The following is a 27,035-nucleotide window of genomic DNA, read 5'->3' as shown; positions in this document are numbered from 1 at the left end:
GAAAAGGGATTGTTCCTTCGTGACTCAACTCTGGAGGATCGGAACGCATCTGTTCCGTATCGCTGGAGCTGATGAGGTCATGAGGACGCGTGTCCCCGAGGTGCGTTTAATTCGCTGATTAGCGCTGGTTATGTCATCTTTCGGTGAGATCATCACCTGCTACTAATGTTTGGCCGAACTGGATGAAGTTTTACACTTTGGCTCTGTTTCAGTCCCTAGTGAGCTGCCTACCTAGACAGCATGTTCATACATCAGGCTGTTCCAAAACTCTGATGCAGTGTTTGATGAATATGAAATATGAATATAAATCCATCCATCTGCTTATCCATCCACCCATTCACCATCCATACATCATACATGCATCCATCCATCCTTCTACCCATCCATCCATCTACCCATCCATTCATCCATCCATCCATCCACCCACACATTCATCCATCCGTCTACCCATCCATGTATCCATCCATCCATCTACCCATTGATCCATTCATCCATCCATCCATCCATCCATCCAATCTACTTATCCATCCATCCACCCATCCATCTATCCATCCATCCACTCATCCATCCATCCATCCATCCACCCATTCACCATCCATCCATCATGCATTAATCCATCCTTCTACCCATCCATCCATCTACCCATCCATTCATCCATCCATCCATCCAATCTACTTATCCATCCATCCATCTATCCATCCATCCACCCACCATCCACCCATCCATCCACCCATACATCCATCCATCTACCCATCCATGTATCCATCCATCCATCCATCCATCCATCTACCCATCATCCATTCATTCATCCATCCAACCATTCATCCACATATCCATCCATCCACCCATTCACCATCCATCCATCATGCATCCATCCATCCATCATCTACCCACCATCCATCCATCCCTCCATTAATTCAGTGTGTTACTTGCCCTTTTATTGTAGTTATTTGCAAAATGTACTAGAAGTTTCTGGGTTTTTTCAGTGTATTTAAAGGTCTTTATATTTTACCCTAAAGGCATATTCAATGAACTTTACTGCTCATAATCAAAGGAAGTTAGGGCAACATTATATTATTTTATTTTATCTTTTTAATAATACTTGCTGTTTTATTATAATTATTAGTGAAATGTACTAACAATTTCTGGGTGAGCATCCAGTTACTTACATAACAGTCTTTATATTTTGCTCTAAGGGTGTTAGTGCTTATAATCTAGGGAATCTAGTGCAACATTATGTTTCCCGTCCTCAAAGCTCAGTATTCTGTGAAGAGAGCGGAGTGGGAGGAGTCTGCAGAGGAGCCGCTCTGATAGGGCCATTAGAGAATGATTGATAGACCTCTGCTCCAATAGATGACTGTCATTTCTTTTAGTGATGGCCCTGACCTGTCAGTCATGTGAATGATGAATATGTTAAATGATGTAGAACCGCGGTGGCTGAACAGGCATAATTCCAGCCGCCCTCTCAAACGCAGGCAATAAGCCCTCATTCCCTAACATTTATTTACTGCTTAGAGAAGCTTCAGAGCTCCAGTCACACCCAGTTCATTACGGACCGGCTCTGCACTTCTACACATACAAACATGTTCCAGTGGCTTTCTTTAGTTTATGTTTTGTATTTATTATTATTTTATTTTATTTATTTTTAGATATTTTTATTTGTTACTTTTTGCCAAGAACATTTCCAGATATATTCTCAACATACATCATATTTCATTTTTAAAAATTCATATTTTAAATAAAGATTAATCATTACCACTTTTTGCATTGTAACATTATTATCATGAAAATTTAGCAAATAAAGATTAACATTACCACGTTTGCTAATATTATTATCATGACAATTTAGCCCCCCCCCCCCAAAAAAAACCATAAATATTTTATTTATTTATTTATTTATTTTTTATTTATTTTTTTACTTTTTTATGCATAAATCTCAAGAACATGTCCAGATATATTCAAGACATACATCGCACTTCAAATTTAATAAAAAAAAAAAACATTTTAAATAATGATTAACCATTACAATTTTTTTAAATTTTTTTATCATATATATATATATATATATATATTGTCTTAATAGTAGAAGTGTTTAGATATTATGAAAGTAATTGTTTCATTGCTTTTTATTTATGCTGATTTAAATAAAGTTAACTGAATTCCAGTATTTTTTAAATTTGTAAATAATGAGAATTACAGGGGTTTTTTTTTGGTTTTTTTTACAGAATTACAAACAAACTCTTACTTCGCAACATTTACTTTACAAAGTAAAACACAAACGTAGTCAAATGCATCACAGTAATTAAAATTTGGGGGTGTCATGTGACCTGAACATGTTTTCATGAGATTCAGGCATGTCTCTTGTGTGTAATGATCTTGTTCTTTTGTGGGAATGTCACCGGAGCGTCTGCCTCATTAATTATCAGGCGTTGCTCTTCTGGAAGGTCCATGGGATCGTCCAGCACTAGATAATAACGTATCAAACTCAACTTGTGTTGTTTCTCATCATGTCACTATCAACAGCATCTCTGCTGAAGATCACATTGTGCTGTTCCTCAGATTCAGTGTGAGACAGACACAAATGAAGAGTTTTGACATCTTCTGTCTCCCTCTTACGCTAAAATCCAGCCCGTCAGCGCGATATATCTCTCTCCCCTCCGGGTTTAAGCCCATTCCCCGTGTCAGCGGGTCTTGCGAGTTATTGTCTTCCGTAATTAACCGGTTATCAAACAAGAACATTTCATTAAGGTACAATTACAGCTAATTCTGTGGGGGGCGACCGCCATGTCACGATTAAGACGCCAACACATGCTCTGTGGCACCGACGCTCCCGTTACTTCTAATTCATAGCGACCTGCTCCCTCTCTGACGGCTTCAATTGCTAATGAATCCGCTCACTTTGGAATAATTAGAAATCCTTAGGCATGGTAATTTATTTAAGAGCTGCTGTCGTTAGGGCCACTCATTAGTGGAGGTTAAATTAATTTGAAACCAAAGCTGCTGGGAGCTCCTTGGGAGTTCATTACTACAAGAAACGACGCCACCCCGTTCAATATTTAACTAGCAACATGCAAGGTCACAAACTTGCGTATTTGAGAGTAATTCATAGTTTTGGATCTGTTATTTTTGTCCTGTTGGTTAAAATCAACTCCTCAGTGAAGGTTCAAGCATGCTGACAGTTACAGTTATCGTTATTTATGTCATATGAAACAAGTATTTTCTATAAAGCTGCTTTGAAACAATATTAAAAAAGCTCTATACAAATAAACTTAATTTGAATTGAATTGAATAATTAAAACCTGAAGTGGTGTACATATTTTCCAGTTTATGGAACTTTTATTCCGGTTTCTCATATATTAAAGGGGATCTATAATGCCCCTTTTCACAAGATGTAATATAAGTCTCCGGTGTCCCCAGAATGTGTGTCTGAAGTTTCAGCTCAAAATACCCCACAGATCATTTATTATAGCTTGTCAAATTTGCCCCTATTTGGGTGTGAGCAAAAACACGCCGTTTTTGTGTGTGTCCCTTTAAATGCAAATGAGCTGCTGCTCCCGCCCCCTTTCCAGAAGAGGGCGGAGCTTTAACAGCTCACGCTTCGGTCGCTCAACAACAACAAAGCTGGAGAATCTCACGCAGCCAAAATGAGGATTGTCAGTAATGGTGTTCAGCCTTACATTGTTCAAACCGGAGTCGACACTGATGGAGAGACTCAGGAAGAAGTTACAACTTTTAGACATTTCTGAATGGTTAGTGGATAAATTTATGTAGTTGCTGTGGAGTTGATTCAACTCATCCACTAGCATGTGCCGTCATGTTAATCTTTTGTGTTGAATTGACCCTCGTTTGTGAAGCAGTCTGGCGTAAAATGACGGCATGTCAACAACACTCTACTACAACAACTCTTCCTCTTCTCTAAAGCAGCCCAACATGGCCCCGCCCCCTTTGTTGCATGTTCTCGGGGGCGGGGTTTATGTAAATTTTAGGGTTAGTGATGTCACCAACCCAAGAAGAAGCTTGTTGTAGTCCCTACCAGCCGTTTGTTGTAGTCCTTAAACAGCGATTTCTGTAAAAGAAAATATTTCCCTTTGCATTGAACTTTGAGCGTCGTAACTTTGCAGTTACAAATGATAAATTTGTAAACTATATTCAGTAACACTTTATTTTGATTCTCCCCCAACAGAAATTCTACTGACTATAAGTAACTTTGCAAGTACATGTCAACTTAAAAACATTGAAAGCCAATCAGAAACCATCGTGCTTTAAAGAGTTCGAGCATTTAAAGTGACAGACGACAAAACTGCAGCTCGTGCTTATAATACGAGACAGAACGATATCATCCAAAGGTGTGGACACTAATATAGTTATAGTTATAGTAGCCTGAACCTTATATCCAGATATCTTTGTTTCTGAAGGCACAATCACCTCACAAAGCAAAGATACCATAGTACTAAAACTATACTGTATATAACTAAAGATAGATATAGATTTATTCTATTACTAACTGAAAACATGCTTAAGAAGAAATCTGTAGTTTATTAGCGGAATTAGGCGTTTTACATTTAGTGTACGGACAAATTCAAATTGACAAAACAAAATAGTGTTACTTGGGAGGACAGATGTTGAGGGAACGTACATATATGAATGCACTTCTCTCAGTGTTTCATTTTTTACAGTGTGGACAACTACTTGACCCTCCAGAAGTTAGTCTTTTCTTCCCTATTGTGTCACACACTGTATATCTGAGTGAAACGCTTCACGAACAAGAACAAATGTAGGGCGGGGTTTGAATATGTCTGTGGGGAATTGATTGGATGGTTGTGGTTTGCTATTGGTGGATCTCATGTGAGTGACAGGTTGCCCCGCCCCCATCATCAGAGAAGAGAAGAGATGCTGCAAGAGGGAGAAGATATTCTGATTCAAGATTATGAGGAACATGAATTTAAAACAATAATGATGTGCACCGATAAATCATTTACAATAAACACTGCAATATTCCATAAAAGAAATGAATTGTCTATTTTGATTTTTGAAAAGTTTGCAATCCATATAATCTCATGGCTGTCTAGGAGACAGAATTGAGATATTAAGGAGATCTCATTGGTGTTTTTATCTTCCTATGGGACTGCAGCCGTATTCATCTGGTTAAGTCGCACCGCTTTTTTCCCCCCAATTTCTCCATTTGCAATTTAACGTTGTCGCCTCGATGTGCCTGGAAGCACCGTGACGTATTTTGTCACAGATTTAAAGCGTGTTTTCCCTCATCATTCTGATGTCCGCCCCAGTTTCAGAAGGGAATTGGCCGCACTCGTTGCCAAGAAGAAATGGAAACCGTAATTCTGGGATGTGAAATGATTGACAAGCAATTACATTAGCCTACATCGCATTTCATTCGCTTTGTTTGCATAGGCTGCCTTCTGCGTTAAATTCAGGCTTGAATTCGGTCTTTCTCCCTGAACAACCCCCATCTTTTTCTTCTGTCCTGGGATGTACACTTATAAATCTGTGTGTGTGTGTGTGTGTGTGTGTGTGTTGCAGATGCCGATATTTTTATGGACAAAGAGTAAGATGAAATTCTGATGCTTGTAATGTAAATAAATTATATCTTCATAGTATAGCAGATACTAACAACTGCATTTACGTTCACATGCAATATGCAACATGCAATAACTTTCTTCTCCAATTTTACGCCTGGAAGTGTTTTGTGTAGAAGCATGAGGTTGAAAGTTGTTGACGTGACACTGACCAGGTGCAAAGCCAAGGTTAAGTGGTCATATTCTAGCATTACGCTTGTGTCTGTTTGCGTGTTTATTCACAGTTGTGTTTCGTCTCCTCGCAGGCATATAAACGGAAAACAGAAGCAGCAAAGAAGGAGTACCTGAAGGCCCTGGCAGCGTACCGAGCCAGCCTGGTTTCCAAGGTAACCGGACGAGTTCACGTCTTTGATATCTATGGGTCAGCGCTAATGTTGGGGGGGGGGTAAACATTAGACTAAAGATTTCAGCACAACATTTCATGGGAAAAGCTGTTAGTGCAAGAGTGCTTGTGTATGTGTGTTTTAAAGGCATAGTTCAGCAAAAAAGAGAATATTCTGTCATTTTTACTTTCATGCCAGTTTATCATATGACTTTGGAAGATTTATAAGAAATATAGTGGAAATAGACTGCCTTTATGGTGTTTTTTGAGACTAGTGTTGTTATTGTCAACTAAAACAAAACCTCTAAATTAAATTAAACTAAAACTATTAAAAATCATTTTGTTAATTGAAATAAAATAAAATAAATATTAAATTACAAACTAAATACAAATATAAAATAATAAATAATAATAAAAATGATAAAAGCACACAATAAAATTAATAAAACTTAGATTAAAATTAAATCTGAAAATATAATAATAAAAGCTCAAACTTCAAAATGTTAATAAATACTATAATTGCATATAATTAATCCTAAAATAACACTTTGATACACAAAAGTTGTGTCCCAAATGGCGCACTATGTACTCATCCGTGTTTTGTCATTCGACACCAGTCGGTTAGCCCCTCCCCCTCTGCCATATAAGGAGAGCTGTAACAATTGAGTGCATCAAGTGTCCAACATTCCATACAAGTGCATCAACATTCTTTTTGGAATTTTCAGTGTGAACACAACACTCGCACTATTTATACTTCTAAGTGGCATAGAATAGTGCATAAGTACACACATCTAGTCATAAATCATTGATCTTGCATAGAAAATAACCTTCTGCAAAAATTCTCCTTTTCAGTCAAACAGCTTTGGAAATAAAAGATGACAGATTCTTCATTTGTGTGTGAACTGATCCTTTAAACGCTCATTCTTCATACTGTTGGCACGCTCATGTATACATTCCCCAAAACAGCATCATTAGTTGAAGCCTTATTCATAATCGAGCCAGTGATATTCATCTTTGTCATGTTTCTGCGGTCAACTAACTGTTGTTTTAATCTCTCGGATTGCATTACGCATGTGCGATCCATAAATCGATAGCAAATTTGCGAAAGCGATTTGACAGATTCAAACGAGCAGAAATCAGCACGATCTGTGGTTTCATTGCATACGTTCATCTGCATAATAAAACGCTGCGATTTCAAACCACTAATTTTACATTCATTGTTTCTCTTTTGAAAAACGCAAATTGCATTTTCATGCTAAACACTCTCTCTCCTTTCCCATACCTCGCTCTCGGAGCTCCTTGGCCCAAAACAAGAGCGTTGATTAAGCCGTGAATACAGTATTCATCAACCTCGCAGGCTTTTATTAAACGCCTTTCTCGTCCTTCATTGCGTATAATTAAATATTTCGTCAAAATCTGTTTTTGGCAGATGCTTTGATTGATGTGTTCGTATACTCTCATGCATTGAAAAGGAGAAAATATGATAGAAAAAAATTGGTCTAACTATCAAATCCACATCGTTTTCATGGCCCAAAACTTGAAACATACACTCATGAAAAGAGGATGACTCTTTTTACTCATAAATGAGGTTTTATGCACTTTTTTGTTGAGAAGAATCGGTGGGAAATGTGAAGTTTGAGAGTGTTTAAACTCATGCACCTGGTGCTATTTTAAAGTGTGATGCATTATTGTCTTAGTAGGTCTAAATAAATAAGGTTTGTGTTTGTGTAAAAGTACATTTTTCTGATATTGTATTTTAAAATCTGGATAATTTCTCATCATTTTATCAAAACATATCTGGTTAAGCATATCAGAGAGACTGTGAAAACTTTCATTTGTAATGTTGTTTAGAGGTTTTATGAAATATGAGGCGGTTAATGGCACCATCAATAACCGTTTCTTTTCTCGCAAAGCTTTTGAAACCGATCGTATGGTGTGTGATGATGTACGTTCAGGACCTGGACAATCTCCACTTGTTTAATTTAAAGAGAAATGTTTGAAAATGTCCGAAGCAGATGTGCTCGCTCAAACGGTCACGTCCACATGCTTGCTTTCCCATTTGTTTTTTGTTCGTTCTCTATGGACATGGATTCAAACCTCATCTTTTCATGTTGATCAGTTTAGATGTTCTGCTCAATATATATGAGGCGTTATGAAAGCGGCATGATTGTGACAGCTGATGAACACGACCGACTGCCCATCACGCACTGGCATTTGAAATACATATTGCCATTTACGATGCGTAAAGCGATAATGAAACAATGCTCTGCAGTGAGCGCATGCTCTCAATTTGACACATCAGAGGTAGATGTGTTTGTGCGATTGGTGTTTGCTACTGTTTCTCACTGTGGTTTTCTGCTGTTCTAAATACTGACACTTGTGTTTATGTTGCACTGCCTCCTAAAGAACGATGCTCATTCATGATTCATTTAAGTATCACCTCAAATGTTTCACATAAAATTCCTCAGGAGAAAATGCAAATGAGTCCAAGTGAGAGCTCTAACATTAATGTGATCATTTGATGAGAAATGTTTGAGATCATATTGAAATCTCAGAAATGCAGAAACATCTGAGATGCAGAAGACTTCATTTTTTTGCTCAGTGATGTCTAGGAGAAACAAATGAGATATTAAAGAGATTTCATTTCCATTGAAGCAAAAGATGCTCTGATCATCGGGTTTTGGAGTCTGTGTCAATACTAAGAACATGTCAAATTGTTCTACTGATAATATAAATCTTATGGACAATAGTAAATCAACTTACACTAGAGCTGAACGATGAATCGTTAAAAGATTGCGATCTCAATTCAAACACCCACGCGATCTCATTCTTAAACATTTGCACTGAGCCAGAGAGAGCCATTGTCATGTATAGATATGAAACAGTTTCACAAACAGTCTTTTCAACCACATCGATTACTTCGTTACACCAGGAGGTGGCGACAGACAAAATGTATTTGTCATTGAATCTGTCAAGAGATTTGTTCAAAAACGCTGATTTATCCAGTAATGAAACAAGTGAAGTCTTTATGAGTTATTGAATCATTCATTCAAGAAATTAGTTCAAAAATGTTGATTTATCCAGTAATGAAACAAGTAAAGTCTTTATGAGTGAGTCATTGAATCATTCATTCAACTTTTTTATATATATTTTAAATACCCCATGCCAGCAAATCAATAACAAATCAAGTAAATAAATAAAAATAATAATAATAAAATAACAATAATAAATGATAAAATGCCTATATATACATACAGTATGTACAAGTACATATACACACATATAAACATTCAATGTCCATACATACATATGCATATATACAGATACACATACAAACATCTACATACACATACATTAAAAATAAAAAGAATCGTGTTCAGAATCGTGGGAGAATCGTGATCTCTATTTGTAACAAAAAAATCGTGATTCTTAATTTATCCAGAATCGTGCAGCTCTAACTTGTGAAAATGTAAAAAAAAAAGATTTTTCGAAGTTGTAAATAAAGATTATGGAGTGCGTTTTACATGAAAATACTATTTCAGGTTTTCTACTTCAAACTGCCATTTCTTTAAATATTTGTGAAATTTATTTGAGTGAAAATTGTTTCAAAGTAAATCCTACACCAATTTTTATTTTATTTTTTTTCAGTGTAGATCCATTTAATGATGTGCATTTTCTCTCTGTCAGACCTACAGTGACCCGGTGGAGAGCAAAAGCGCCCAGTCTAGTCAGCCGTCGTCACACATGATGGCCCCCAACACCCCCCTGTACAGCGTCCCACCCCAGCCCTCCTCCCCGTACCTGGGCCCCAGCCCCTTCCCCCTCTCGGACCTCCAGAGCTACGCGGCGGGGGCTCCCAGACACGGCCTGCCCCGTTCGGCCATGCTGCCCACGCTCAGTGCCTCCCCCCCAGCGTCCTTCCAGATCAGCCCTCCCCTCCACCAGCAGCTCTCTCTGCACCAGGGCTCCCTCCTCAACCAGCCAATCCGCATGCAGCAGGTCCAGTCACAGCCAATCATCTCTCACCAGATGGGCCTCCAGGCTCCACTGCACTCCCCACCCCCAGGACAGCAGGTTAGTGTGCATGCTGGGAGACACCGCACGTGTTTGTGTTTATGGGGTGCGACTGGAACGGCACACTACCATGTAATACTGTGCATAATATCTGAAATTTCAATATGCATATACCACATTTGCCAAAATATGCACTGTAGGCACTGACCCACAATGCAATGCACTCAACTTAATAATTCATTTCCGGTGTTTATTTGATTTTTTTGTAAATGCAAATAAGCCCTAGAAATGTTTAGCATTGCATACTACTTTGCATACTAACTACTACAATATACAGCATATATTGCACAGAATTCAATTCCAAACATGACCATAGAAACATTTAGCGTAGCATACTGCATACAGTTTCATGTACTAGTTTCATGTACTAAACACCGCTCATGCTTGTGATTTGAACCGCACACTGAAATTTCTATATTCATAAATGACATACTACATTTGCCAAAATGCACTGTGTACTGTATGCCACAATGCAGTGCTCTCAACTTGACCATCCTTTTCCAATGTTTATTGCAAAATTTGCCCTAGAAATGTTTATGATTGCGTACTACTTTGCATACTAATAAAAAACAGTATACAATATACAGCATACAGTAAACAGTAATTCCATTCCAAACATGACAATATACAGCATATATTGCACAGTATTCAATTCCAAACATGACAATAGAAACATTTATCATGGCTTACTGCATACAGTTTCATGTACTAGTTTCATTTACTAAACACCACATGTGTTTGTGATTAGAACGGCACACTACCATGCAATACTGTGCATAGTGTCTGAATTTTCTGTATGCATAAATTACATACTATATTTGCTAAAATGCACTGTAGGTACTGTATCCTACAATGTAGTGTTCTCAACTTGACCATCCATTTCCAATGTTTATTTGGTTTTCTAAATGCAGATAAGCCCTAGAAATGTTTATCACTGCATACTACTTTGCATACTAATAAAAAACAGTATGCAGCACATATTTGACAGTAAACAGTAATTCCATTCCAAACATGACATTTAGCGTGGCATGCTCCATACAGTTTCATGTACTAATTTCATGTACTAAACGCCACACGTGCTTGTGTTTATAGGGTGTGATTGGAGCATTAGAACACACTGCACTAGGTGCTGTGTGAGTGCAATGCAATGCAATGCTCTCAACTTGACCTTTCTATTCCAGCGTTTGTTGGATTTTTTTGTAAATGTTATGATAATTTGACGTCATTTGCTCAGAGATAGCACACTACTTTTACATTTATGCATTTAGCACCATGAAACATTTATTGTTGCATACTGTGCATTCAGTTTCATGTGGAAAAAATAGAGCATACTCTAGTGTGCAGTAAACAGTATGGTAGTCGAACTCACCATGATCAAAGTGTTAAATATAAAACAAGCGAGCAAACTTATTTTTATGTGGAAAAACATTGAAACACACGCAGTACACACCTCCTGGCTTTTGTTTAGAACAGTGTTATCGCCCAATATTAATTACGGTGTTCGGAATCTTTGTAAGAACAAATCTTGTTGGGAAAATGTTACGAAATTAACTTGAAAAAGGACAGGTCATCGTATGCGTGCGGTTAGCGGTCTCGGTGTGAGGTGAAATGAGATGAAGTGAGAACTGGGGTGGAGGATGTGTTGTTTTGGAGGTGTTGTCTCTGTACTGAAGTGACAAGGTCTGATATTCCAAAGCATTAGTGTTTAGCACCTTCCTACAGTGAAGCAATAAAAGCAAACATTGTTTTCTTTTGAAAAGAAGTGAGGAACAAATGTCAGGTTTAATTCTTGGTATGCAATTAAATAAATTCAATAATATGCATTGCATACATTTTCACACTTCATTTAATAATTTGTAAAACATTAGTATATTTGCTTGCACTTTATTTTACAGTACGTGCACTTATGTGTACTTACAGTGTACGTACTTAGGAAAGTACTGTGTAATATAATGGGTTAAGGTTAGGTTTAGTGGTAGGATCAGGGTTAGTACCTAGTTATTACCCAGTATGTAGTACAAAGTATGTATATGTGGAACAGGACTATAAAATAACCGTATATTTTAAGTATGTGAAGTACATACATCAGGGACACACAGTTTGCATGGGGTATGTTTGCATACTTGCATATGTTTCTGTCCTAAAAATGCTAATAAAATATGTGTATTCTCTCTCTGTCTCTCAGGGATTCTCTCACTTACAGTCCGAGTATCAGAAGAGCGTGGGGGGGTCTCAGTCTCCCGGGGCTCCGAACCCAGTGGGCCAGAACCCCGACTGGGACAGCGAGTACTGCAACCGGGAATGCGGCGGAAACCACTGCAGGTAAACAGTGTGTGTGTGTGTTTGTGTTACGATGTTAACCGTGTCTGTCCCATGAGACGTGTGTCATGGTATCAGGGGAGTCTGAGAGCGTGTGCGAGCAGCATGTGTGGTTTCAGAGCTGTTCGGCATGAATGATTTATTGTGTAATATAACAATGAAATGCAATGCAAAAATAAAAAATAAAAAAACACACATACAATAACAAAGTTTAAATACTAGTTCACCCAAAAATGGAAATTCTGTCATCATTTATTCACCCTCATGTCATTCCAAACCTGTGTGACTTTCTTTCTTATGTGGAACACAAAAGTAGATATTTAGCAGAATGTTCACGCTGCTCTGAAAACATTGATGTTTCATAATAGTGTTCATTTTTGACAGCTATTTTTTACATTTTAAGCACAAATCAAGAGAGTTTATTTTACCTCATATAGTTTCCTGATTCATTATAGGCTATTCATTATATACAAGAAAATTAAAACAGTGAAATTCCTAGTAATCCAATAATTCCAATAATGTTTTTCTATTAAAACAACAGCAAAAAATGCTTTGTATCGTCACACAGAGGTTGCATAAGTGCAGTTATTCTGCAAACAATCGCAAATATAGTCGAGATTCATGTTTGGATTTATTACAGTTCATCACTGAAGGTTTGATCGCAGATTTAGTCGCGGTAAACAGCGCAAGCGGCTCGTGAAGGAACACAGACCGACTGAATGACACTTTCATAAGCAGAATATCTTAAATGGAGATCGCTCCAGCTTACTTTTTTGTTGGTGTGGTGAGAAATCGAGTTCCCCCAAGAACTGGGTCTCCTTAGTGTGAAACCGGCCTTAGAGTGCGTTCACACCAGACGTGAATGAAGCGTTAAGCGCGAGTGATTTACATATTAAGTCAATGCAAAGACGCGAATAGACATCCTGCGGCGCAAATTGAGCGTTTCGGGCGTTTGACGCGCGTAACGCGTGATTCGCGCGAATTGCCCGAGTTGAAAAATCTGAACTAAGGCAAATATTCACGCCGCATTAACCAATCAGGAGCTTGCTCTAGTAGTGACGTGATTACGACATAGCGAGCGGAGGCAGAAATCCGAAACAACAATGGAATCATCATCGCTGTACGACACATCTTTGTACTTTTATAGAAACAGGAATAAAATGGATCTTGCTTGGAAGAAAGTGAGTGAGGAGGTCGGGCAATCTGGTAAGTTCACTCAATTTGAGCTATATATATATACATATTGAGACTACAAGCTAGCTAAAGCCAGCAAATTGAGCTTATTCGCCGTATTTTACAACTACTTTCCCGCTGACGAGTTGATGTGTTTATTCAGAGGAAGTGTGCAGAAACGAGACGAGCCGCCTGGCAGAAGCCCCTCTCATGGCGCGAATTTGCGTCTGTTGTGAAGTGAATTTCAACTCAAAATGTTCAAGCGTCCAACTATGCGTGATTTATTCGCGTAAGTCACGTCTGGTGTGAACGCCCCGTTAGAGTGAATACAGTCTTATGGATTACTGTTATGATGTTGGGGATTTTTTGGTTGAATGGAAACGAGCAGCTCAGACATTCTGCCTAATATCTTGAATTGCGTTCAAAGGATTTGTTTGAATTTCGGTTTGGAGTGACACGAGGGCGAGCGAATGATGACACAATCCTTATTTTTGGGTGAAAATTTTCTCAAGAGAACTTTTGTAGCTTTTTTCTTGTAACATTTTCCTGACGCTCATTTGTCTCTCATTGTTTTGCAGTGGCAGTATGATAGGCAGGGATAAGCCACTCTACCTCACTTGAAGCAAAACAAGGAGAACGGAAAGAGAAAAGATGAAACAACACCAGGGAGTCCCCCCCGCACCTCTCCACCCTTCCCAGACATCATCAGTTTCCCTCAGTGTCATTTTACATTCGTTTTTAGAAGGATGTGTGTGTGTACGCGTTCTGAAGACTACTAGTGATCCTTTCATTTTTGCCAAGCACTTAAAAATGTACAGGCCTCTGCGCCAGAGACCTCAGAGAGCACTCACCCCGTCTCTGAATAAACTTAAAAGAAAACAACAAAAAAAGATGTATATAACAGAAAAAAAAAAAAAAAAAACGAAAAGGAAAAAAAATAAAGCAAACTACCATTAAACTGGCCCTCAGGGCAAATGAGCTTTAACTAAAAGAGAGGAAAACTCTCCTCTTAGTTTCTCAGTTACTTTCCTCCTTGTCTCATTTTTGTTTTATTTTTTGTTTTGTTTTGTTGATGTACTTTTATTTATTTCCTGCTTGCTCTTCTTTTGGCCAATAACAGGTCCATTACTCTTTTCGAGGGCGATACATTGCTGTTCAACTGATGCTCTGTGAATTTTAGGCGAAAAAAAAATACATAAAATGGAAAAATTGATAAATACAACTTCTTTTTGTAAATTTAAAGACCCGTGTAGGTCTTTGTTGATCTGTCACAGTGTGATTGTAAATATCACTTTTTGGGGGGTCAAATTGGGAAGATGAAGTCCAGATATTTTTTCTTCTTTAATATGACTTATAATTCATTGATTTGTATTTTAAATGGTATTTTGTGAATGCGTGCCGGCGTGAATGAGCGTGCGTGTGAGTGTATTTGTGCGTTGTGTAACTGAACAGCCTGTGCAGGTGATATCAGAAGAGTGTTTCCACACGTACACAATCTTGCATTAAAATCTGTGCTCACTGGTGTGATTTCCCCCAAAAAAAAAAAGATCTATGGCAAAAACCATGACAGACTGCATGACCTGGCTCTCCATTTAGGCTCCCCAATTCATTCGGATTTCGAAACGGACTCCTGCACGACTCTGAGATCGCAAACGCATGGTCCGACGAAGAGTGTTTCACAGCCAAACTTGTGAAGTGATTGGATCAGCTTTGTTGATGTACTCTCAGGTTTTAAATGTGACGTATATATAAGCGTAAATGTTTCAGATTCAGGTCAAAGGCCAGAAACGTGCTTTACACAAGTACACAGATGTAAACACAAATGTTTGTGCCATTAAATCATTAACTTTAACTTATCATTCAGCAATATTCTCTTTCAACTTTTCTCCACCATGACAGTAACTGACTGTAGATGAAGAAAGCGCACCGCATACTTTTGTTGTGCCGAATCACATTTCACATTACACGTACTTGCATAGAGTACGTTTCAAGCCTAAAGCAGTAGTTGTTTTGAAACTTGGGTCATTTATTTTGCCTGGTCTTGACTGACATTAAATCCACCAATATAACATGTAAAGGTGAACTATAATGTTCTCAATGTGAGATAATACAGCACACAGTAAATTAAAACAACAGTGGGTCTATAGTTTTCTAGTAGCTTTTGCTAGATGTTCTATTGTGTTGATCTCATCTTTAAGTTTTGTGGGAAAAAATTAAATGCATTCGATCATTTAGTCAAACGTTTTATTTTAATCTCTCTTTTTTTTCTACTGTAGCATACTATTTTTAGTTGAATAAAAGAAATAACTTCTAAGACATTTAATTTGTGTACAAACCTGCCAATTGTAGTTATTTTATTTGTAAAGTCAGCAATGATAATTATTTTAAAATTGTTATCAGCAAGTTGCCCATCAGTTAATATTTAATAATGTTTAACAGGTTTCTATTTATGAACAAAATGAGATCAATTTTGCTTATAACTACAATATTTGAATTTTATTGTTTTGTTTTTTGATTATGATGATGCTTTTATTTTTACTTTTTGAATACTGTTTTTTTTTTCTTTCCTTGCCAGCCAGGTCATTTTGTGTCACTATGCCTTTTTGTTTCATTTTGTCCGTAATAAAAACGTTAAATGAGAGATTTGTGGTTGTTTTTTTATGTATATTAACATTCATAACCACTTCCTGTATTTGCTTCAGCACAACCTCGTGTGCCTAATGCTTAAATTAATTGACCAAACATGAAAACATGCTGTACATTTGTTTGCAATGGTTGGTTGTTTTGCTGTTTATAAATGAAATTAAAGACTATATAGAAAGGCGGTTCGCGTGCCACACGAGTCCTGAAAAGTAAAGCCAAAGCTTCTCGATCGCCCCCAGGTGGCTGGATGCAGTGTAAGTCATAAACCCCGCCCTCTCCATATAGACGTGAGACAAACTAAACAGTCAAATTACACGTCAGTTTTTTTTTTCCAATGATTTCTGTCATTTTAGGCAGTTTTTATCACGCTGGTGTTAGTTAAAGTGTTCCTTCTTTAAATAAGTTTGTTTTTAGTTAGTTATTTGATGCTATAGAGCCAGCGCTGCGCTCGTTGTCTTTTGACTTCCGGTTTGTATTTCCACAGCGATTTTACGTATTTATGAATGAACTGCTCGTTTTAAAATCTTCTGGGCCTACTGACATTTGTTAAGACATCTGCTTTAAACATTGCAATGCTCACGATAACTTTAATTAACTCTACAACAAGAAAATCAACTTCACCAGATAATTCTTCTTCATAGAAATATACAGAGCCACCGCAAAAACGGAAGTTCAAAGACAATATAATAAAGATGGCGGCGCGCTAGTTTCTCTGGCGCATAAGGTCTGTAAAAACGCGGGTTTTGACGTCATGATTGACAGTTTCTCTGAGGGAAGTAGTCACTTAAGTACCAACGGACTTTTTTCCGGATCTTCAGGAGGAGATTGAAGCTTTAACTTTAATTTTATTTCCAGAACTGTTTATTTCACACCGACATAATGAGTTGTTCCAACCGATTCTGAGTGTGGGCGGGACCTTGATATCGCGGCTCCACTTCACGCAGACTAGGGACTCAAGATGTCAGCGCCATATTGGCACACTGGCGGCTTCACTTACTACAATGGAAGAGAGTGAAGGTGCGTCGTCCATCTTTTTTTTTACAGTCTATATGGTTATGAATGGGAGAAATAGCAACGTGCAATACGGCGGAATACTTCCTGTTTTTTAAGTAAAAGATCCAATCGCTGCTTGATAAAGTCATTGCGTCACTGCAGCTGCCGTTAGAAGCTCCGGTTCCCATTGAAACCTGAGACTCGCGCTTACGACTGCACATGCGCATTGGCTCGTCTAGCCTGAAAAATAAGCTTTTAACGCTATTTGAGCATAAGAAACAACATTTATGGGGCAATTCATATCAGATTTTGTTGCTGATTTGAAATATGTTATTTAATTGTGAGTTCGCCAAGCAGTTTCTGAGATTTCAGGATTTCCCCCATTCAAATAGATAGGACTTAACCAGGAGACGTTGCAAATATGGCGGTCGAGTGAACAGACTTTTCTTGAAAGGGACTTTGAAAAAAATCCTTTGTCTAAAATGAGAGAGAGAAAGGCATTATGGTATAACACATATGAGTCGCTCTCACACAGCAGGAACATGAATGCTAAACGTCTCTTCATGTGCTTTTACCGAGAATCAACATCCATATGGTGCGTTTTAAGTGGACTGTGACCTGACATCTCTTGATTTTTGTGGTTTGCTTCTAAAAGTATAGACCAACATTTCTCATATTATGCGTTTTTTCTTTTCAAAGCAGTTGACAAGCAAAGCCATACAGTAAAACTGCCTCGCCGCCCTCCATTTATGTTTTATTCATATTGCGGCGGGTGTTGAATTGGCAGATAGATCATTATTGAACAATTGGAAACCAGAATCGCCATTCCGTGCTGTGACACACATTACGAGGAATATCTCAGTCATATAATCTTAATGAAACATACACTGGTGGAGATGGAAAGATGCCGTTTCATTGCGCAATTGTGTGCATGTTAGTGTTACAATAAAGCAACAAGCAAAACCTTGATATTTCATTGCAAAAAGCACCAGGAAGGAGGCCAAAAGTTCAACTTCCCATAAGAATCATGAGATCTCTGTAATATTACAATTGCATCTACTACACGATGAGATTATATAGAGACTTTATGTCCCCTGCTTTATTTTTTCTCAATAATCTCAAATGTTTCTCCTCTAGATTTTTAGAGATCTCAAAGTGCTCAGATTTTCTAAGGTGCTAAAGTCATGCAATCAAAAGTCAGTCATTTTACTTTAGTAATCTGAAAAATGTTCATTGATAGAAAAATGTCCATCTGGAAATGATTGGATGGTGAAAAGTGTCTCTATATAACAGTTGATTGAAAAACAAGGTGGATTGGTGATGTTTTTAAGAAATGTTATTTTAATGTGGAAAACTGAAACCAGGAACTGTAAAGGATATGGATAAAAAATGAACAAATAAAAGGTAATTGCGACTTTTTATCTCACAATTTTGACTTTGTTTCTCGCAATAGCGAGTTTATATCCCACAATTATGACTTTTTCTCAGAATTGTGAGATATAAACTCACGATTGCGAGAAAATGTCGATTGTGAGCTGACTTTTTATCTTGCTGCATTGGACTTTATAACTTGCAATAGCAAGTGTATATCTCATAATATATAATAATATATGAAGACTTCAGATGCAAAAGCCTTTAAGTGCCATCTGAAATTTTCTTCTAAAATGAGCATTTTTTATCAAGCTCATATGTTTAGGTTCAGTAATTTCACTTTAATGGCAATTAATAGGTCCTTTTCATTGCCATTAAAGTGAAATAACTGAACATAAACATGCGACCTTGATAAAAATGCTCATTTTAGAAGAAAATGTCAGATGGCACTTAGAGGCTTTATATATATATATATATATTTTTTTTTTCAGCATGGAAACTTGTTTCAAAAATACAAAAGGTAATTTCAAGTTTATATTCCACAAGTCTGACTTTTTTTTTTTTCTCAGATGTGGTATATATATATATATATATATACCATATCTGAGAAAAAAAAAAGTCAGTATATATATTTTGTATTTTGTATTTTTGAAACAAGTTTCCATGCTGAAAAAAAAAAAATGCAATAATTAAAAACTGTACTAAAATAATTTTACTTTAGTAATCTGTAAAATGTTCATTGAGAGAGAAAAAAAAATGTCCATTGGAAATGATTGAATGGTGAAAAGTCTCTAAATAACTTGGATTGGAAAAAAAAGGTGGATTGGTGATGTTTTTTAGAATTGTTTTTAATGTGGAAAACTGAAACCAGGAAAGGATACTAATAAAAAAATTAATAATTGTGAGATATAAACTTGCGATTGCAAGAAAATGTCGTTTTTTTTTTTCACTGAATTGGACTTTATAACTTGCAATAGCAAGTTTACGTCTCATAATTCTGAGAAAAAACTCACAAAACTCACAATTACCTTTTGTATTGTTTATTCTGTGGCAAAAATAAGCTTTCATAAAAGGGTCTATTTTAGCTGTATGCTGAAAAAAGGGAAAAATTAAAACCCAAGCATTGGAAATAAATGCATATGCAGTTGTACAGTATGACGTTCGATCGGTGGACATCAGGACTGAACACTGAAAACAGTTTATGACCTGCGACATGGAAACTTTCCACTTCTGCGGTCGAAGCATTTGCGGTGCAACGAGCACTGAACACACTCTGACAAGAGCTTTTTTCTTTCTGTTTCTTGTCATTTTCTCCTCCTTTGAAGTTGCACATGTAACGTATGTGCTATGGTTTCCATGTCAACATTTTTAGCTAACGAGACCACATGTGTAACTGGTCTGGTATTCTTTAACAGGGGAGGTTAGTTTAAGTCTTTTTCTGTATACCTTTCTCTCTGACTGGTCTTTTGTTAGAGAAGAGAGAGAGAGAGAGAGAAGAGAGAGAGAAGAGAGAAAGAGCGTTCAGGAAACGTGGGTGGATTTGACAAGAAAAGAGTTTCAGTTTCTGTCTTTTATAAGAGCTTTGCTTTTTTCTTTTCATGCCTTTTTTCATTATTATTTTTTTTTAGGTTCAGCAAAATGAAAAGTTTCAGAAAAGAGGACTTGGTACCTCAAGAAAAGATATGTGTAACTAGGCCAGTTTAATTATCGGATTAATCACAAAAACTATGAAGCGTACATGCTTTCAACTAAAAGAAATTCACATTACAGCAATAGAATTTGTGGTCAGAATGTGCTTAATTGTCAAAAAATATGCAAAAAGCATGTGATGGTCTTAAATAGTCATTTTCTTTATGTGAAATATAATCATATCAGCTACTATCAGACAAAACATGAGAAACAAACTCAAAGAAGGGCGTTTATACTCTAAAATACTCACAAAACAAACTTACGTTTTGATCAGAACTATTAACACAGTTTTGTGAATAAGAAAGTTTAGATGGAATTGAGCGGTTTGAAAGATTCATAGGCAATATTTACATGCACAAAACAGAGAAAATGATTTCCAGGTGCTTGATCAGCAGGAAAGGCGTATTGATAAACAGGAAATAGTTATTATTCATTGTTACTGAGGATTTTAGTTCATGCAGATGACTTGAGAACATCAAGCAATGTTCATTTTGTGTTTCTGCGGACTAGAATTTAGGTCTACGGCTCATATGAAATATGATTTTGTCATTAAAGATGGGAATAAAATGATGCCAAATGAGAATTTAGATGTGAATAATGTGGGTGTGGACTGAATGAAACAGAAGTGTCAAAAGTACTTCTTATCAGTCAGGTGCTCCACCTGAATTTGCTGTAACATTCGGTTCACTGTCCAGATCGTACCGCTGATAGAAGTGTGTGAATGTGCTTCCCCTGCGCGGAAGGAAGTCCGGGTTGCAGAGAAAAACCCTCTCAAAGTTTATTGACTTTTTCTTTTCTCGTGGCACTGTTGGCTTCAGCTGCCCACATCCACCCAGAGAAACCACCAGCGTGGCTGCACTCGAATCGAAATAACAGACATGTTCCAGAATTTTAACTGATCTTGGGTCACTAATACCTAGAAAGTGAGTCAAAAGCCAACGCTCATGGTTTGTCATAACGTGCCGAGGCTCCTTCAGGGGTTAAGGAGGTCAGTTTCTTTAAGGAACGCGTGTGAATTTCACACCGATCTTGTCACACTTGCTGATGTTGGTATAATGGATTTCCAGACTTCATTTCAATACCTGATACTGTAATAGCAGAGAAAACATGAGAAATAAACTCTTTTACTCTAAAATACTCAAAAAACAAACTTAGGTTTTGGTTTGCAACCAATCAGAACTATTTACACAGTTTTGAGAAGACTTTTGTATCATTTTTATTATCAGATTAATCACAAAAACATGTCCATACTATAATGCGTATGCTTTACATGGAAAAAAAAAAAAAGTCACATTACAACAATAAAAATGTGTCAAAATGTGTTTAATTGTCATAAAAATGTGCAAAAAATGTGATGATCCTAAAATATTTTCTTTATGCAGAATATAATTTCTTTCAATTTTGTTAAAAAAAAAAAAAACATCAGAGAAAATATTAAAAACAAGAACAAAGAAGGGCACGTGCACTCTAAAATACACAAAACAAACTTAGGTTTTGGTTTCCAAACAATCAGAACTATTTAGTTTTGAGAAAAAAAACTTTAGACTGAATTGAACGGCTTCAATATTTACATCCCCAAAACATAGGAAATAATTTCCAGGTGCTTGATCAGCAGGAAACAGTTACTGATAAACAGGAAATAGTTATTATTCATTGTTACTTTAGTTTATGCAAATTACTTGATAACATCAAGTGATGTTAATTTTGCGTTTCTGCAGACCTGTTTGTTTTTGTGGTATTTCATTTGTGGGAACACTTTAGTGTAGGAAACACATATTCACTATTAACTACCACTTTTCCCTCAATAAACTCCTAATTTACTGCTTATTAATAGTTAGTAAGGTAGTTGTTAAGTTTAGGTATTGGGTAGGATTAAGAATGTAGAATAAGGTCATGCAGAATAAGGCATTAATATGTGCTTAAGTAGTAAAAAAACAATCAATATTCTAGTAATATGCATGCTAATAAGCAACTAGTTAAAAGACCCTAAAATAAAGTGTTACTGAATTTGCAAGATAGATTAAAAAAAAAAAATTTTAAGCCTCATTCTTGGTGACTTTACCAGTAAAGGGACAAAAAAAACATCTAAATGTTGTCATCATGCTTGTATGATTTTTTTTGTTTGAATGACATTTCAGAGCTTTATATATATATAATATATAATGTATGCACACCAAGTTCTGTCATGAAACTCTAGATGGCACAGGCTGATGGGTCCTTAACACAACTGATGATATTTACATTATTAACTACTTGGCACAAGCTGGTTTGTGTCACATCTGCAGCCAGTGAGCTTGCCGCTCAACATTTAAATAGCTGGTTAGCGTTCAATATAGCAAGCAATTCGTCTGAAACCCTCCATCTTCCACAGCTCAGCTTCCCCTGTACAGATCTGCTGCAGGTAATTTTATATATGTTATTTGTGCTGAAGCAGTAGTATAGCTTGAAATCCTGATAGTCTAAATGTCTTATTAACACACACACACACACACACACTCACACAAACTCGAATAAATGAAAATCCTAATCTAATTTAATTAAGGTCCTTAAAGGAAAAAAAATCCTGTGTGCTCCTTTTTATTGAGCTGTTTCAAACAATGTGATAATTCGATAAATGAGGGAATGTTTCTTCCTGTCGCACGGCTCATTTGTGTTATCTTTAATTCAGGTGTGAGTGTCACAGAAACAGCACTCAGGAGGAACAACAAACCTGATTAAATAAATCACAAGCCACAAACACACACACACACACACACACACACACTACTATTGTTCTCTGTGACAGTGGAGATTTTCACAATGCTCAGTTCAAGTGCCATTTCTGCATCAGAGATATGTTTAACATGTCTGCTGCTCTTATGGATATCAAAATGAAGCTGTGTGTCAAATGATGTTAGCTACTAGTACACACTATCTAGTGTGGGGATTTACAAAAGATAGTACCGTCTCAAATGGAAAAACTGTTTTGTTTTGTTTTTTACGTGAAAACAATTTTTCCAGCATCAAAGCTGCTGACGATGAGTGTACAAAATGTCTAAAAAATGGTATCATAACACTACATCTCATTGCATGTTTCACTGCACTCCCACCTATGGAAATGTAGTTTGTGAAACAGGACAGAACTTGGAGTTTTTTTTAGTTCTATACACTAGTGTACACATTTAAAATGCACATACACATATACATGTCAACAAAATGTTTTCATCAAGCCAATGAATTGGGTTTTGACATCAGTGATTAAAGATGTCGCAGTGTTTATGTGTTTCTGCCCAGCTAACAAAAATATGTTCTAAGAACATTTCGCTAACATTACGTCGGAAGTCATGTGATAGCTTTTGTGTGAAGAACACAACAAAATTAAGTTGTTTTTTTGCTTAATATTTTTTGCTATAGCTCTAAAATCTCTTGCATTTCTGCATTCAGTCACGATGGATCAGTTGAATTAGAAAGTTGAAGTTGAGAACATTTTACTAATGTTACTGTTAATTAGTGGTTGATTATAATTTAACTTTTTTAACTTTAGTTAGTGTGTAATGTTGCTGTTTGAGCATAAACAACATCTGCAAAGTTACGACGCTCAAAGTTCAATGCAAAGGGAGATATTTTCTGTTACAGAAATCGCTTTTTAAGGACTACAACAAACGGCTGGTAGGGACTACAACGAGCTTCTTCTTGGGTTAGTGACACGAACGTTAAGAGAACATTCCAGTTTATCATTCTTCAAACGTTACGGCAATGTTACTCTGAATGTTCTCTGAACGTTCTGAAACAAAAAAACGTTAGACGAACGTCCAACTAAAATGTTTCAGGGAAAAAAAATATTCCATGAAGGATGTGTATATAATGTATTTGTGCTAATGTTTTGAGAACATTATTAAAAACCAGATAACTTTGACTATTAACGTTACTTGTTCATAAATTTAGGAGAGAACCTTGCCAGAACGTTTTGAGAACGTTAGCTGGGTGAACACACACACACACACACACACACACATCAAGACTCTTGTATAAGCAAATCACATGGTCACACACACACAGAAACATCTCAAGAGTTCAGCTGAGTTTCTAACTCCGTCTCTCTGAGTTTAAAAAGAAAATCTATATATGAACCTCCTCACATCAAGACAAGAGAGAGAGAGAAAATGAGACGAGAGAAGGTGAAACAGATAGAAGGAGATGAAGGAAGTATTTTTGGAAGCTTGATGTAAACCAGCCGCTCTAATACAACCTTGTTGCTCTTCCAATCTGTCTCTCTCTCTCTCTCTGGCCTCTGAAACAAGAAATTCCAATCTTTCTCTTTCGGCATTACTCAGAATTCCGTTCACAGCCTCTCTCCCCTCCACTTATAACAGCCTACTTTAAAATTCATAACTACATTTGCCCGAATAAAAGCAGCTAAGATGGAATATTTCCAGGAAGCTTACTTGAGCAAAAATACAATTGGCCCTGGCATATTTAATAACCCTAACCTGCCTCTTTAGTACAGAGAGTCATAATAACAATCATAAAAAAGAGAGGAGGGAAAAAAAAAAAAAAAAAAGAGTCAAACCATGTCTTAGCATGAAATGACTACCCATAATTCCAGCCTGCGGCAAAAACAAAGGGGTGGAGGGAAAGAAAGAGAAACAGCTACTGTTAAAACTGTTTGTCATCTTTTTACATGAAGAAAGGATGAATGATACTAACTAACAAACAAGCAAAGATGAATGTTCCGTCATCATTTATTCACCCTCAGACCTGTTTGACTTTCTTTCTTCTGTGGACGGAGATGTTTAGCAGAATGTCCAAACTGCTCGTTTTCTTAAAATGAAAATGTATTATTTATTTTAGTAAGAGTTCAGAGGTCACATGATAGCACTGTATGAAGAACACGCCAAAATTATGATGTTTTGCACTTTTGTCACAGCTCTAAAATCTCTCTTTCAATCACGGTTGACGTCAAACCAGCACAAAATGTCTTCAAGCGCCCCATTTGAATGTTTCAGTGAACACAAATGAAAACTATAAAGCAGAGAGGGCATGATTATATGACACAAATCTAAATATTATGACATATTGCATGAGTCACATGGACTACATTTATAGTGCTTTTTGTGTGTTTAACACTTGACGATTGCTTTATGCTTTTTATGTGTGGAAATTAGCAAAACACAAAAGCCATACAGGTTCAGAAAGATGAGGGAGATTAAATAATGACCAAATGTACTTGCTTTCTGATTCTGATGATGTATACTGATTACTTCTAGGCTGTAATAGTAACAGTGGGCAAAAGAAACCCTCAGCGGATCACAATGGAGCTCTGGAGAGGGTCAGACAATGACATGGTTTTTCAGCACACATTTCATCTTGTGTGTTAAAGCCTCTCTCGCTCTTTCCTTCCCTCCTGATTCTCATTGTGTGTGTGTGTGTGTGTGTGTGTGTGTGTGTGTGTGTGTTTGTACATGAGCGAGCATTGTGGGATGTCCTGAGTTGAATTAGGTCACCCCTTCAATCTGAGCGCTGCTGCTCTCCACTCCACCCCCCCCCACACAAGCCATGCGCCGCCGACACACAGACAGAGACACAGCGCCCCCTGCTGACGGAGAGCTAGGAAACAGGGCTTGGAGTCGCTCCAGTGCAACTTCAGCTTTGTGTTTATTTTTTTAAGTATTAAATTATGAACAAAATAAAAACATGTAACTTAAAAAATATATATAAAATAAATAGTTTATAAATAATAAAAAAGGTTAAATATTGTAATATTTAATATAATATTTAGCCCAAAAATCTCATGGGGATCTCTTTATATAATTTAATTTCATATTAATTTGAAAGCAATTTTTTTTTTTTTTAAGTATTAACATACAAAAAAACAAACAAACAAACAAAAAAAACCTATACAAATACAAAATATAGTTTTTGTAGATAAAATATACATAGATAAAAATATACAAAATATAGTTTTTCAATAAAAAAAAGTGTTAAATATTATAATATTTAATATATTTTAGAAAAAAAAATCTCATGGGGATATCTTTATATCATTTTTAATTAATAAAAAAAAAATCTAAATGGGAATTTTTTTTACAAGGTTCAAGTTTCTATTTTTTTAAGCATTATGAAAAAAATATATATATAAAACACGTAACTTAAAAAAATGTATAGAATATAGTCTATGAATAAAAAAGGATAAATGTTATAATATTTAATGTAATATTTTAGTCAAAAAATCTTATGAGAATATCTTAACATAATTTCATAAAATTCATTTAAGCAATCCTAATGGGAATTTCCTTGTAGGATTCAAGTTTTTTTTAAGTAGGCTATTAAATTATAAAAACATGTAACGTAAAAATATATGAAATATAGTTTTTAAATAAAAAAGTGTTAAATATAACAATATTTAATATATTTTAGCCAAAAAAAAAAAAAAAGAGAAAAAAAATCACGGGAATATCTATATAATTTTAAATTCATAATTTGAAAACAATCCAAATGGGATTTTTCTTACAGGGTTCAAGTTTTTTTTTCTAATTTTTTTTAAAGCATTAAGTTATAAAAAAATGTAGATAAAACATGTAACTTAAATACATATAAAATATAGTTTATAAATTAAAGAAGTGTTAAATATTATAATATTTAATATAATATTTTAGCCAAAAAAATCGTGTTGGAATATCTTTATATAATTTCAAATTCATAATTTGAAAGTAATCCTAATAGGGATTGTCTTGTAGGATTCAAGTTTCATTTTTAAAGTATGAAATTATGGGAAAAAATAATAAAAACATGTAACTTCATATAAAATAAATATTTGTAAAATATTGCTGTGTAGTAAACATATTTTATAATATTTATAATATAATATAATATTTTAG

The 27,035-nt window shown here is 36.1% G+C and overlaps 1 protein-coding gene and 1 long non-coding RNA gene across 9 annotated transcripts in view; one reads left to right on the top strand and one right to left on the bottom strand.

Moving 5' to 3' along the window:
• The window catches only part of tox2 (TOX high mobility group box family member 2), a 171,074-nt gene extending 154,951 nt beyond the window's left edge, over nt 1-16,123 (top strand). For all 8 annotated transcript variants that reach the window (XM_051896181.1, XM_051896187.1, XM_051896180.1 and 5 more), the window contains 4 exons: nt 5,840-5,920; nt 9,604-9,990; nt 12,176-12,312; nt 14,061-16,123. In XM_051896181.1, the coding sequence (XP_051752141.1) occupies nt 5,840-5,920; nt 9,604-9,990; nt 12,176-12,312; nt 14,061-14,103 (648 nt within the window). In that variant the 3' untranslated portion in view covers nt 14,104-16,123. The remainder of the gene's footprint in view (nt 1-5,839; nt 5,921-9,603; nt 9,991-12,175; nt 12,313-14,060) is intronic.
• The window catches only part of LOC127513950 (uncharacterized), a 200,981-nt gene continuing 177,353 nt past the window's right edge, over nt 3,408-27,035 (bottom strand). Inside the window, exon 2 of the long non-coding RNA XR_007930531.1 lies at nt 3,408-3,596. This is a non-coding gene — a long non-coding RNA (uncharacterized LOC127513950). The remainder of the gene's footprint in view (nt 3,597-27,035) is intronic.

Source organism: Ctenopharyngodon idella, chromosome 6, assembly GCF_019924925.1.
Source record: "Ctenopharyngodon idella isolate HZGC_01 chromosome 6, HZGC01, whole genome shotgun sequence".
Classification (NCBI taxonomy): Eukaryota; Metazoa; Chordata; class Actinopteri; order Cypriniformes; family Xenocyprididae; genus Ctenopharyngodon; species Ctenopharyngodon idella.
Note: the sequence above shows the minus strand (reverse complement) of the source record. Positions and strands in the feature narration are given on the sequence as shown.